Consider the following 14,414-nt stretch of genomic DNA (forward strand, 5'->3'; position numbering starts at 1 on the left):
ATCACCAGTAGGCGGTAGGTGAAGTGTCACAACGACCGAGATTGTCCGAGCCGGGGCTCGAAAAGGCAACCTTCCGATTACAAGACGAACACCCAACTCTTGAGCCACGATTTCTCACAGAAGCCAAAATCAAACTTTAGTCTTAAAGGTATCAACATTATTAGTGTTCCCTTTGCAGTTCTCCAAAAGCATAGCATAACATAATGCTTCAAGGATTACAGATATTTAGACCTTTTAATTCTTCTGGGACTGTCTCAGAATCTGGTGCTGTTGTCTTCTCTGAGGAACTGTTTGCCCTCCCAAGGCAGCCTGAAAACACATTTTCATTAAGTTAACTTTTAGAAATCTTACAGAAATTATTTGCTATTCTAAAAACATTTTAATTTCATTCTAATTCAACACACACAGACAGAAACTGACAGGAATCAAAGAAAACCTGCAGCTAAACGGTATTGGGGTGGCTGTAGCTCAGGTGGTAGAGCAGGTCATCCACTGGTCGGAAGGTTGGTGGTTCGATTCCTGGCTTCCCCTAGTCTACGTGCCAAATATCCTTGGGCAAGATACTAACCCCAAATTGCTCTGTATGAATGTGTGTGAATGTTAGCTACAAAGCACTTAGAAAACTGTGCTTGTGCGAATGGGTGTGAATGGGTGAATGCACAAGTTGTGTGAAGCGCTTTGAGTGCTCAGATGAGTAGAAAAGCGCTATATAAGAACCAGTCCATTTACCATTTACCATAAACCTATAAAATTAAAAAGTTATTGAAGCAGAATAAATGCAAAACGAGCAGAAAGCATCACTCTAAAATCAGATTAGAATACTTTAAAAACCACATACGAGGGCAATCCCAAAAGTAAGATCTCAAAAACAGTGGTGACATAGAGAAACTGTACAGCTGTTGGCCACATTGTTGTAGTTGGTGCTTCCTCCACTCCCAAATAAGCATGCGCGGCTTTGCTGGGAAGCAGACCAGGAGTGACATGTTTAGCCGCATGTTCTCCTTAAATTGCTGGCTGTCTGAGTGGTGTCCCAGAAACGATGTGGGCTTCATAGATAATTGGCAAACCTTCTGGAGGAAACCTGGTCTTGTTAGGAGAGACGGCATCCATCCCACTTTGGATGGAGCAGCTCTCATTTCTAGAAATATGGACAAATTTATTAAACCCCCCAAAATATGACTATCCAGAGGTTGTGGTGTGGCAGCAATTTTTCACACCAGCCTATTAATCAAGTAAAGACCAAGACAGACTTTTAATTCCTTTGAAAGCCTGATGCTGAGCCTCGTCCACCCCAGCTGTAAAACTCAGAAACCAGTCTTACTTGTTATCATCTATCGTCCACCTGGGCCTTACACAGAGTTTCTCTCTGATTTCTCAGACTTTATATCTGATTTAGTTCTGAGCTCAGATAAAATAATTATTGTGGGTGATTTTAACATCCATGTAGATGCTAAAAATGACAGCCTCAACATGGCATTTAATCTGTTATTAGACTCAATTGGCTTCTCTCAAAATGTAAAAGAACCCACCCACCACTTTAATCACACTCTAGATCTTGTTTTAACATATGGCATAGAAACTGAACATTTAACAGTGTTTCCTGAAAACCCTCTCCTGTCTGATCATTTCCTGATAACATTTACTTTTACAATAATTGATTACACAGCGGTGAAGAGTAGACTTTATCACAGTAGATGTCTTTCTGAAAGCGCTGTAACTAAGTTTAAGAATAGTTTTCATGTAAAAATAGTTTGCTGCTTTATAAGAAAGCCCTCCGCAAAGCCAGAACATCTTACTATTCATCACTGATTGAAGAAAATAAGAACAACCCCAGGTTTCTCTTCAGCACTGTAGCCAGGCTGACAAAAAGTCAGAGCTCTTTTGAGCCAACCATCCCTTTAACGTTAACTAGTAATGACTTCATGAACTTCTTCACAAATAAAATTTTTATCATTAGAGAAAAAATTACCAATAATCATCCCACAGATGTAATATTATCTACAGCTACTCTTAGTACCATTGATGTTAAGTTAGACTCTTTTTCTCCAATTGATCTTTCTGAGTTAACTTCAATAATTACTTCCTCCAAACCTCCGTGTCTTTTAGACCCCATTCCTACAAAACTGCTCAAAGAAGTCCTGCCATTAATTAATGCTTCGATCTTAAATATGATCAACCTATCTCTAATAATCGGCTATGTACCACAGGCCTTCAAGCTGGCTGTAGTTAAACCTTTACTCAAAAAGCATCTCTAGACCCAGCAGTCTTAGCTAATTATAGGCCAATCTCCAACCTTCCTTTCATATCAAAAATCCTTGAAAGAGTAGTTGTCAAACAGCTAACAGATCATCTGCAGAGGAATGGTTTATTTGAAGAGTTTCAGTCAGGTTTCAGAGCTCATCACAGCACAGAAACAGCTTTAGTGAAGGTTACAAATGATCTTCTTATGGCCTCTGACAGTGGACTCATCTCTGTGCTTGTCCTGCTAGACCTCAGTGTAGCGTTTGATACTGTCGACCATAATATCCTATTAGAGCGATTAGAACATGCAGTAGGTATTACAGGTACTGCAGTGGTTTGTATCATATCTATCTAATAGACTCCAGTTTGTGCATGTAAATGGAGAGTCCTCTTCACACACTGAGGTTAATTATGGAGTTCCACAGGGTTCAGTGCTAGGACCAATTCTGTTTACATTATACATGCTTCCCTTAGGCAGCATCATCAGAAGACATAGCATACATTTTCACTGCTATGCAGATGACACCCAGCTCTATCTGTCCATGAAGCCAGATAACACACACCAATTAGTTAAACTGCAGGAATGTCTTAAAGACATAAAGACCTGGATGACCGCTAACTTTCTGCTTCTTAATTCAGATCAAACTGAGGTTATTGTACTCGGCCCTGAAAATCTTAGAAATATGGTATCTAAGCAGATTCTTCCTCTGGATGGCATTACCTTGGCCTCCAGTAACGCTGTGAGGAACCTTGGAGTCATTTTTGAGCAGGACATGTCCTTCAACGCACATATTAAACAAATATGTAAGACTGCTTTCTTCCATTTGTGCAACATCTCTAAAATTAGAAACATCCTGTCTCAGAGTGACGCTGAAAAACTAGTTCATGCATTTATTACTTCCAGGCTGGACGACTGTAATTCATTATTATCAGGATGTCCTAAAAACTCCCTGAAAATCCTTCAGTTAATCCAAAATGCTGCAGCAAGAGTCCTGACAGGGACTAGAAAGAGAGAGCAGATTTCTCCTGTTTTGGCTTCCTGTTAAATCCAGAATTGAATTCAAAATCCTGCTCCTCACATACAAGGTCTTAAATAATCAGGCCCCATCTTATCTTAATGACCTTGTAGTACCATATCACCCTATTAGAGCACTTCGCTCTCGCTCTGCAGGCCTACTTGTTGTTCCTAGAGTATTTAAAAGTAGAATGGGAGGCAGAGCCTTCAGTTTTCAGGCCCCTCTTCTGTGGAACCAGCTTCCAGTTTGCTGTGGTGGTGTGGAGAGCTTACAGCCGGTTGTTTGGCATGAATTTCAGTACAAAGGAGCGGGAGACCATCAATTCCCCAAGAGTCATGAAGGTTGAGGAAAAGATCGGCGGATTACTCTGGATGCTCACTGCATTTTAGTTCTTGAGGTTTCCCAAAGCACCATCCACAGGATTTTAACAGACAAGTTGCAATATCGGAAGGTGTGTGCAACACGGGTACCAGGCTGACAGAAGACCATGGCAATGAGTTGATTCTTCCCGTGAATTTCTTCGCCGCTATGCAAATGAAAAGGACATCTTCTTGGACTCGATTGTCATTGGTGACTAAACCAAGGGGTTCCACTTTGCACCTGAGACCATACAACAATCATACAAGTGGCGGCATACCTCTTCGCCCAAGCCGAGAAAATTCGAACAAACACAGTCTGCTGATAAAGTCATGGCAACTGTGTTTTGGGACCGAAAGGGGGTATTGTTGGTTGACTTTCTGCCTGCTGGGACCAGAATAACTGCTGACAGGTACTGTGAAATACTGAAAAAAACTCAGAAGGGCAATACAGAACCGGAGAAGAGGAATGTCTTCTCCGGTTCAAGCAAGGGCGTAAGCATTTTCCACGACAACGCTTGTCCACAAGTTGCCTGTCAAACCGTCGCTGTCCTGCAAAACTTTGGTTGGAACCTTATCACCCACCCTATAGCCCGGACTTGGCACCCAGTGACTACCACCTGCTCCCCAAATTCCCCAAGAACATTTGCCCGGAAGGCGATTCTGCTCTGACGATGAGGTGAAACGTTAGGTTCAAGGCTTCATGAAGGACATGACAGCGAGCTGGTATGACATGGGCATTTATAAAACTGCCACAGCGTCTGCAAAAATGCATTGACTGAAATGGTGATTATGTAGAAAAATAAATAATTCTTCAACCCTTCAAATTATGTAAATATTATGGAAAATAAATGGTTGTTTGTATTTCTAAAACAATAGGAGACCTTACTTTTGGGATTGCCCTCGTAATAATACAATTAATAATACAATATTAATGTTACAATTCATTAATATATTTAACATATTGGTCGCTTTACACAGCATATTATTAAATAATTACTTCAACTTACCTCTGTTAAAGTGTATTGAGATAGTCTTTGTAGTCACAAGCACAGCCAGAACTAAAGCAAAACCTAGCATTACACTGAACCATAGAGCCGATCCAGTGATAACTTTTCCACATGTGCCTGAAAGACATCAAAAACCTTGTGTGATGCAGAGAATGTATTTAAATCATATAATTAATTGAATAAACCTCAAAAGAAACGCTCCTAAAAGCTTTGAAACTTTAAATCCAATGAACACAACCAAACACTGTGGAGATTCTAATCTGACAAATTGATCTTTTGATCAATCTGTCTCATACACACTAATATTTTGTGAACCTGCCTTTAGCTTTGACTTAGCACTGAAACACAGTATATTTTCAATGAGCTTATGCAATGTCACAGCATGTACAGCATGTGAGGTAAATCCCCTGTTGAGTTTGTAAGTTTGCTCAGAAATAAACAGTGTCTAACCTTTATGGTTGTTTCATTTTATTGGCCCCCTGCAACACATGACTTACTACATGGTGGAGAAACCTTTGCTAGCAAGCACAACAATAAGACATTTCTCATGGTTTGTAATCAAGTTTGCACACATCTCAGGAGGTACTTTGGCCCACTGCGTTCTACAGGAACTCTAAATCCTTCAGGTTTCTTTACAGTTACGTAGCATCTCCATGCTTGAGCTCCCTCCTCAGATTATCTAAAGAATTGATATCTGAAGTCTGGCCAGGCCACTCTGCAATCTTTATTTTCCTTTTCCATTGCTACTCCTTTGTTTTTTTGGTGATATGTTTTGGGACATTGTCATCCATCTACTACTCATCTTCGATGTTCTTGCTGAAGAAGAGAGGTTTGGGGTGCCTGGTACCCTCCACTGGCCCCTCAGTGAAGTCATCTTGTACCCTTAGCAAAAAAAAAAAAAACGCCCCAAAGATGAATGTTTTCACCTCTGTGTTTGACTGTGGGGATGGTGTTCTTTCGGTCATACTCAGCATTTCTCTTCCTCCAAACACGGCAGAAAAGCTTTGGCCCATGCCTTCTCTGACTCACTTATATTTTCAGTGGCAAACTTAAGACAGTCCTGTAGTTGCAAGATTTCAGTCCATTGCAGTCTAGTGTGTTACCATTGGTGTTGTTGGTGACTGTGGTTCCAGCTACCTTCAGATCATTAAAAAGCTCCTCCTGTGTAGTTTCATCCCTTTCTTGTGATCATCTACGCCCCATGATAGGACTGGGACAAATCATACCATTCACTGTAATGTTGGGCAATGATAAGAAAATGAAATATCGCGAAAGAATATGGGTAAAACGCGCATGCGCAGTGCCTTTGTTTTCATACGCACATGGCGGAAAAAGCATGGCAGTGACGCAGAATAAGAAGGGCGAATGCGGATCGTTGAATGAAACGGATGAACCAGAATTGGTTTGCAAAAATGCTGCAACTCCAGTGGTGTGGAACTGGTTTAGCTGTTGTCCGTCAGATACACAACAAAACACTATTTTTGGTAGAGCATGCAAGCAGGCCGTCATTATTACAGTTATTACCAAAACGATTTGATGTGCTACACGGCGCTCAAAAATCTGTCAAAATTTTTTTAGTATGACTTTGCTAAGCTACAAAGCTGCACCGCTTGATGGATTGTCGGAGTATTACAGCTATTGTAGGCAGGAGCCTCGCGGAGTGATACGTACTGCACTTCAACATAATATTACCGTATTGTGTGTGTATAAACTATTTTTAAGTTTTGTGGATATTATACATGGTTATGCTGAGTTTCCACTGGAAATGCCTTTTGGTTAAACTGTCAGCAAAGAATTTGCATTTGCACTGTTACATTTTTATATAACTTTAATGCACTTAAAAAACAGCTGCTTGTTTAATTGATGGGGTATTTTTTGCACTAAAAAAAAAAAGTTGTGGAGTTGTAAAGTATTCTTTACAAGAATTCTGGTTGGTATTCCAATGACATTCAAAATCAATTCATGAATTTTACGTAATGATGTACTAACCAAAAATAAAATTCACATAGATTCCACTGAATGTCGTAGCAAATATGGAGGAAAAGCACAGCTTTAAAATTAGCTTGAAGTTTTAGTTGAATTAGTTTTGAACAATTCACTTACAACTACGACATCGCAGTTGTAAGTTTCTTGTTCGCGTGGCCACTATCTTGGCTCAGTGTTTACTGTGATTGCTTTGCAAGGGCCAGCAGTAGCAGAGTTGGAGTGGTTTATGCCCCAGTGTCTAAATAAATGGTGCGGCAGTCCGAGCCACAAATTGAATGCCTGTGTCTGACTGGTCTCTCTACAGTGCACCCCAATCAATCACAAGATCACACAATGCAGTCCAGGGTGTAGGGAGGCCCCTGCACTGGTTAAGGTTTGACAAACAAGTCTAAGTCTGCAGCTTCACCTTCTCAGCTCAGGCCTGAAAACCTGTTTTCTGCTCTTGATTTCACTCTTTATTAGCTCGGATTAGTTCTCCACAATCTGGACTCTGTTCAGTTCAGCTGCATGTTCTGCAAAGCCACCAAGCCACCCGTTCTTCGCACATTCAGTCACAGCGTTCCTGCTCTGGCTCTGCTCAAATCTCATCCTCAGCTTGACAGTAATTATTCATCTTTTATTTAACTACAGTCCCATATGTGTTCATTTATCAATCTCATATGGAGAGCTCTGGCTCACATTATAGAAGCCTTCAATGTCTATAAACAATAATGTTGCTAGGCAACCAAGCATTAATTTCTTCGGGGTAACAATGGCGTCCTCGGCAGTTCTAGGTAAATGCAGTCATGTGTGTGTTTTTCCTTTTTAATCCCACACACACTGAGATTACCGAAAAGCACCACTGAATGACACAGGAAATCATTCCTGCCTGTGGCTCCCTGTACAACGCATCCACTTAACACACTGTTTGCTGCTACAACTACACATGTTTCTTTTCCAAATATTTATTTATAAGTGACTTATGTATGTATGTATGTATATATATGTATATATTGTACTATTCTTAGTTAGCGTATTGTCTGTCTTGTCTTAATGTTGGTTTAAAATGGAGCACTGTAACAAAAAATAATTTCCCCCAGGGATCAATAAAGTATTCTGATTCTGATTGATTCTGAATAATTCAATATTTGAGGAATAAGCACATTAAGGTTTTAATTTAACAGAGTTACACAATATTTAAAATTCCAAAAGGGTCAAAACAAAGCCCTTATCAATTCTGATGTTAAAAAAGGAACATCAAATAAATATTTGCTGTGGTTCAGTAAAAGTTCTCCCACGTAGACAAACCTACAAGTTACTTAGAAAGTAGGTTCTTCCAAGCGTTCTGTCAGAAACAACAACTACAGGTATTTGTTCTACAAAATGCCAAAAAACAAATCTTACCAGAGAAAGTGATGCAGAGCTCATGCTTAGTCTCATGGCTGAGCTCCTCCTGCGTGGCTGCACAGTGGAAGTGGTTTGTGTTTGTCCTGTTCACCGTGGTGAGGAGGGTGATGTCATAGCGCTCTCCTGTGTGTGACACCTGTGGCTCCTCAGCAGGGAGGATGTTCCCATCCCCATCCCTCCACTCTACTTTAGGCTTTGGAAAAGCACCTCTGACCTCACACTTCAGCCGCGCCTCGTCCTCTGTGATGTTCAGGACATGAATGAGTGGCTTCGGAGCTGCACCTGTGAACACAGTAAGGCTGTGTCAATCACTTGATCAGTCTTTATCACCTCCTTTATTGTCTCAGAAAGAATAAAGAATCAGCACCTGCTTAACACCACAGAACTACAACGCTGAATACTGCAAAGAAATGTTTGTATTTGTTAAGCTAAATTACAACGTGAATAACAAATTAATGTGTCACTGCTCTCAATTACTTTGAATATAAAAAAAATGTGTGATTTCTTCTGAAGAAAAACTACAATTATGGTAATTGGTCTTTAAACTGACTGATTCATCAAACATATGTTAGGAAACAAATCGATCCCAGCACCTCACAAAGTCCTTATAAAAAGAAAAACTAACACTGATGTGGGTTCACAGAGGGCTTAGACATAGACAACATTAGCACAGGGTTAGCTTAACATAGCAGCTACAGGATCAGGAAACAAACACTTCTCACACTCAAACTCTGACTTTCTGCAACACAGGAGCTCTTGGGCCTGTTCAAAATGCTTAAATGTACAGTTTGTGTGTGTGTGTGTGTGTGTGTGTGTGTGTGTGTGTGTGTGTGTGTGTGTGTGTGTGTGAAATCGTCAAAATCAGAAGCCAAGACTTTGTCGAGGGTGTTGTGCAAAGTTTTTTCCACAAACTCAAGTTTTCAAACTGTTCCAACGATTCCATCTATGTATCCTTATATCTCTGAGCTTCTGTGCTGGAACATCATTAAACATCATGGTTCACTGCAGCGGCCGTGGCAACAACTTATTAAGTTGCAAAATCATGAGACCAGCGGACGCACCACAAAGATTGTGTTGTGTGACACATGATGTGATGTGAAAATCAATGCACAACACAACGGACACGTCGAGCATAACCAGCATAACTTAGCTACACAGCATGTGCCTGACACCAGGACCTGCACTGCCATGTTCAAATCCACATCACAGTTATACTAATTCTCAGGTTTATAATATATTTGCTGCTCTCAGGTGTTTACAGTGCAGGAGAGTCATACTGTATGTGCGTCAGCTTAAACATGACGTGCAAATGCAGCAACAGAATGATGATATACCAGGTTTGTACGCCACAACACTTTCAGCAACAGCCTATTCACATTTTTAAAAAAGGTCGGGTGCTGTGTCAGTCTTCAAGGCGACAACAATAAACAGTGATACTGAAGTCAGGTTCAGGACAGATTTCTCCTTATCTGTCATTACTGACAGGACCACACATTTCAGTGATATGTTAATAAATAAATTGTTTATGGCAAGTGTGATGGCTGCATGCAACCACACAATTGAGATACTTAGGTAATATTCATTTGGTCTTTTGTCTTATGTTTACATTATGCTCTAAGGCTTCTGTGATCATAAGTTAACTAATTTGATATTTTGAGTTTACCTATAATGCATGACAGCACTAAGCTATAGCCCAAATGGTGGCATAGACTTTGCTTTGCATTGTTTGTTATTTTATATAGGTATATGTTATATTGATTATATTTCTGCTCTTTCTGAGTTACCTGACCTCTTGTAATCATCTTGTCCTTTTTGGGGGTATAATGAAACCCATTTTTTTTGAAGATTACATTTGTGCCTGTGTGTTCCTGGCTGCTTGGATCATGACAGCAAGTTTAAACATGTTTGACAGGTGCTGAGGCTAACAGATGTGTAGCTACACAAGTTACAGATGTAGACAACAGCATCATTACTCACCTGGAATATCTCCAGACTCTGTCTCTCATCACAGGCTCTGCAAGACAAATAGTAGGCACATGACTATGGGCTCAAATTGTGGTCATAAATATCTTGTACTTGTAAATAAAATGCGTAAAATGCGTATTTGTGAACTGAGTTTTGTAACCTTGTGAGCTAAAATATGTGAACATTTTATGTTTGTGCATCTACAGATGCACATTTGTTTGTGTGTAAAAAAGATTTATGTTTGTAAAAAATACACGAGTTACAAATTTTTTTTGTTGTTAAGGTCTGCTTACAGATACAAAGCAGAAAACTACGTGTAACTGGGCTTTAGAGTGCAACCAATTTGGTTGCAAATATGACCAAATTTTTCCATGGTGCGACTAAAAAAATCCTAGGTCACACCGGTGCGACCAACTTTTCGAGTGAAAAAAATTTAATATAAATATATAAATATAAAAAATATAAATTCTCCTCAACTCTGAAAGTCTCCATGTGGTCAACAACTGACACATTATGCTCCTATCGTGGTCTAAACCAATCAGAGATAGTCAGGGCTATCAAGCCAACAGCCCAAAGATTCTGATGCATTGGCGGCTCCGCGCTTTGTGTTTACGTCTTTTTTGTGCTGATTCTGAGCTGCAGGTTTTGTCTTTCTCCATCCAAAATTCACTGAACCAGCAGCAAAAGAAGCAGCAAACTACGATTCACATTTGATAAATGTCGTCATTAATTCCCTCTGACTTTTGCCGTTTTGCTTCCACCACAATAAAATCACACTTCATGCACAGCTCTCTCTCTCTCTCTCTGGAGAGAGTTCGCTGGAACTTTCCATTTAATGCCATTCTGAAGTTATGGAAAGACAAGCTCCTATAAACAAAGTCAAAAGGCTTTTACTCTGAAATGCAAAACGAGATTGATTTGAGATTGAGATGTTACCACTGTAGAGGTTGTGTATGGTTTGCATGAACTCCAATTACAAAACAGTAATTGTCCTGTTAACAGCATCCGCGTTTAATTATTAAAAGTACCAAATAAACAATTATAACTACGATATTGACGTGATAAAACTGTGGGGTTGTATACTGTCAATGTAGAGTGAAATGATCTCGTGGAAACAACAACTTTGCTTTTAATGGAATTCTGAAGTCAGTGAAAGAGTGGGACATACATGGGCAATTTCAACGGGCCATTACTTTCAAAGGCAAAATCAAGGAGACTTGAAATTGACTTGATATCCCCGTGATAGTGTACACTGTCGATCTTGAGTGAAATTATCCCGTGGAAACAGCAATTTTCATTTTTATAAAATTCTGAAATAATTGAAAGAGTATATCACATATGGGCAAATTCGACAGGCCATTAATTTGAAAGGCAAAATCAGACCAATTTGAAATTTACATGGTTTTACTGTCGGGTTGGATACTGTTGATCTAAAGTGGAATTATCCTGTGGAAACAGCATATTTCAATTTAAAGAGCATTTTGAAATCGTTAAAAAGAGTATATCTTTTATGGTCTATTTGAAAAGTCTTTTATACTGGAAAGCAAAATCAGCCTGACTCAAAATTGACATAGTATCATAGTGGGGTTGGATACTTTTGATCTAACATGGATTCATCCTGTGGAAACAGCAAATTTCAATTTAAGAGCATTTCGAAATCATTAAAAGAGTAGGTCGTCTACGGGCAATTTGAAAAGGCTTTTTTTTTGGGAAGGAAAACTCAGAGTGACTTGATCTTGACATGGTATCACTGTGGGGTAGGATACTGTTGATCTAAAGTGGAATTATCCTGTGGAAACATGAATTTTTCATTTAAGAGCATTTTGAATCTGTTAAATGAGTAAGTCATATATGGGCAGTTTCAATGGGCCATTACTTTGAAAGGCAAAACCAGAATGACTTGAAATTGATATGGTAACATTGCAAGGCTGGATACTATTGATCTAAAGTGGAATTACCCTGTGGAAACAGAAATTTTCCATTTTAGAGCATTCTGAATTTGTTCCAAGAGTAAGTCATATATGGGCAATTTGAAAAGGCTTTTATTTTGGAAAACAACATCAGACTAACTTGATATTGACATGGTGTCACTGTGGGGTTGGATACTGTTGATCTAAAGTGGAATTACCCTGTGGAAACACCAATTTTCAGTTTTTAGAGCATTCTGAAATCACTGAAAGTTAGGTCTTAAATGGGCAATTTCAACAGGCCATTAATTTGAAAGGCAAAATCAGAATGACTTGATATTGATATGGTATCACTGTGGGGTTGTATACTGTTGATCTAGAGTAAAATTATCCTGTGGAAACAGCAATTTTCATTTTTAGAGCATTTTGAAATCGTTAAAAGGGTAGGTTGTCCGTGGGCAATTTGAAAAAGCTTTTATTTTGGAAGGCAAAATCAGACTGACTTGATATTGATATGGTGTCACTGTGGGGTTGTATACTGTTGATCTAAAGTGGAATTACCCTGTGGAAACAGCAATTTTCCTTTTTAAAGCATTCTGAAATCACTGAAAGTTACGTCTTAAATGGGCAATTTCAACAGGCCATTAATTTGCAAGGCAAAATCAGTCTGACTTGATATTGATATGGTATCATTGTGGGTTTGCATACTCTTGACCCAGATTGAAATTATCCTGTGGAAACAAGAATTTGTCTTTTTTGAGAAATCAGAATTCATTGAAAGATTATTTCCCATATGTGCAATTTGAAAGGGCTCTTATTTTGAAAGGCAAAATCATAATGACTTAAGATTAACCTAGTATCACTGTGGGATCGAATACTGTCAATATAGATAGTAATTATTCTGTAGAAACAGCAATTTTCCATTTTATAGCTTTCTGAAATCATTGAAAACGCACACAGATATATGGTCAATTTGAAAGGGCCATTATTTTGAAAGGGAAAATAAGAATGATTGATATTGACATGGTATCACTATGGGGTTGCATACTGTCAATATAGACTGCAACTAGTCTGTGGAAATGTGAATTTTCCATTCTGAATTAATTGGAAAAAGTAGTTCAAAAATAAACATTGAGGGCTTTTACTTTGAAATCCAAAAGGAGATGGCTTTAATATTGACATGTTGCTACCAGAATACTAGGGTATGTCATTTGTATCCAACATGAGTGTGTGCAAACAAGACTAATTGATATTTATGAATGTGCTCTTAATTTACTAGAAGTTGGCTTTTATTTAGAAGTCATGTTTCAGGAGCTTTGATTTTGAAATCAGGTTTCCACGTCTTTTGCCATAATACTTTGAATACACAGGGCACGTAAAACAAAGTGGAGGCTGACTTGACTGCAATGCTGGAATTGGAGGCTGGCTTGACACCAGTGATTTTTTTTAGTCACACCATTGATAAATTTGGTCGCACTCTAGAGCCCGGTCACACATAGTTTTTTTTTTTTTGCTTTGTATCTGCAAGCATACCTCAACAAAAAAGTGAGTGAATTTGTATTTTGTTTTTCCACATGACTGTACAACTGAGTGTGGGAAAAAAAAACACATCAAAAAAAAAAATGAGTGTTTAGAGAAAGGTTTTTTTCAGATGCTTCAAAACTAAAATACTCACCCACAACAAGCCTGATGTTAAATGCTTGTGTTCGCAGACGTGGAAAATCACAGGTGTAGTTTCCACTGTCAGCCACCATGGTGTTTCTGATGATTATAGATGCGTTACCAAACTGCAGCTCTAGTGGAAAATGTGACACCCGTCCTCTGAAGTGCTCGTCTTGACCTGAAAGGCCATTATTGTAATGATTGCCACCGTTGTACATGAACACCTCCTGTTTATTTGGTGCTTTTTTCATCCAGTCAAACAGTTCTTGTTCAACACTCTCTTTGGTGTTGAGTGAGCAGGGTAGAATGGCGTCACTTCCTTCTAGTACAACCACTTTGATCCGTGAACCTGAAGGACAAAACATTTTTTAATCACAATGGGGACCAAATGGGGATAGTGAGCAATGGGGTTCCATTGCTCTGTAAAAACAGGTTACATGTATGTTAAACAATAGCCTGGCTGCTGGCTATTATTTTTTAAAATAATTATAATAAAGTACATTTAAGCAAATGTTAGCCAAGAAAGTTCTCCACAAGACAACAATGAGACCAGATCTATTTAAAGCTTACTTTCAGAGTAGTTTAACATTTGTTCAATTTTTATTCCATTTACAGAAACATTTCACCGTCCTTTTCTACAGGTTTAGATAAATATGGTAAATGGTAAATGGCCTGTATTTGTATAGCGCTTTTCTAGTCCCTAAGGACCCCAAAGCGCTTTACATATCCAGTCATCCACCCATTCACACACACATTCACACACTGGTGATGGCAAGCTACATTGTAGCCACAGCCACCCTGGGGCGCACTGACAGAGGTGAGGCTGCCGGACACTGGCGCCACCGGGCCCTCTGACCACCACCAGTAGGCAACGGGTGAAGTGTC

The 14,414-nt window shown here is 39.2% G+C and overlaps 1 protein-coding gene across 1 annotated transcript; it reads right to left on the bottom strand.

Annotated features, from left to right (window-relative positions):
- Positions 1-7,770: 7,770 nt before the first annotated feature.
- Positions 7,771-13,984, bottom strand: LOC113021778 (V-set domain-containing T-cell activation inhibitor 1-like). Its single transcript, XM_026166494.1, has 3 exons — positions 13,543-13,984; positions 9,973-10,009; positions 7,771-8,277 (listed from the first exon to the last, which is right to left on the bottom strand). The coding sequence occupies exons 1-3, from the start codon at positions 13,892-13,894 to the stop codon at positions 8,211-8,213; spliced, it is 456 nt and encodes a 151-aa protein (XP_026022279.1). The 5' UTR covers positions 13,895-13,984; the 3' UTR covers positions 7,771-8,210.
- Positions 13,985-14,414: the final 430 nt, after the last annotated feature.

Source organism: Astatotilapia calliptera, chromosome 5 (genome assembly GCF_900246225.1).
Source record: "Astatotilapia calliptera chromosome 5, fAstCal1.2, whole genome shotgun sequence".
NCBI classification, from domain to species: Eukaryota; Metazoa; Chordata; class Actinopteri; order Cichliformes; family Cichlidae; genus Astatotilapia; species Astatotilapia calliptera.

Bases quoted from the DNA above. Each gene is read 5' to 3' on its own strand.
- LOC113021778 (XM_026166494.1), bottom strand. From the start codon at position 13,894: ATGTTTTGTCCTTCAGGTTCACGGATCAAAGTGGTTGTACTAGAAGGA. The intron at 10,010-13,542 runs GTGAGTATTTTA...TTTGTCTTGCAG, and splicing joins TAACATCAGGCTTGTTGTGG to AGCCTGTGATGAGAGACAGA. The intron at 8,278-9,972 runs GTGAGTAATGAT...CTGTGTTCACAG, and splicing joins AGAGTCTGGAGATATTCCAG to GTGCAGCTCCGAAGCCACTC.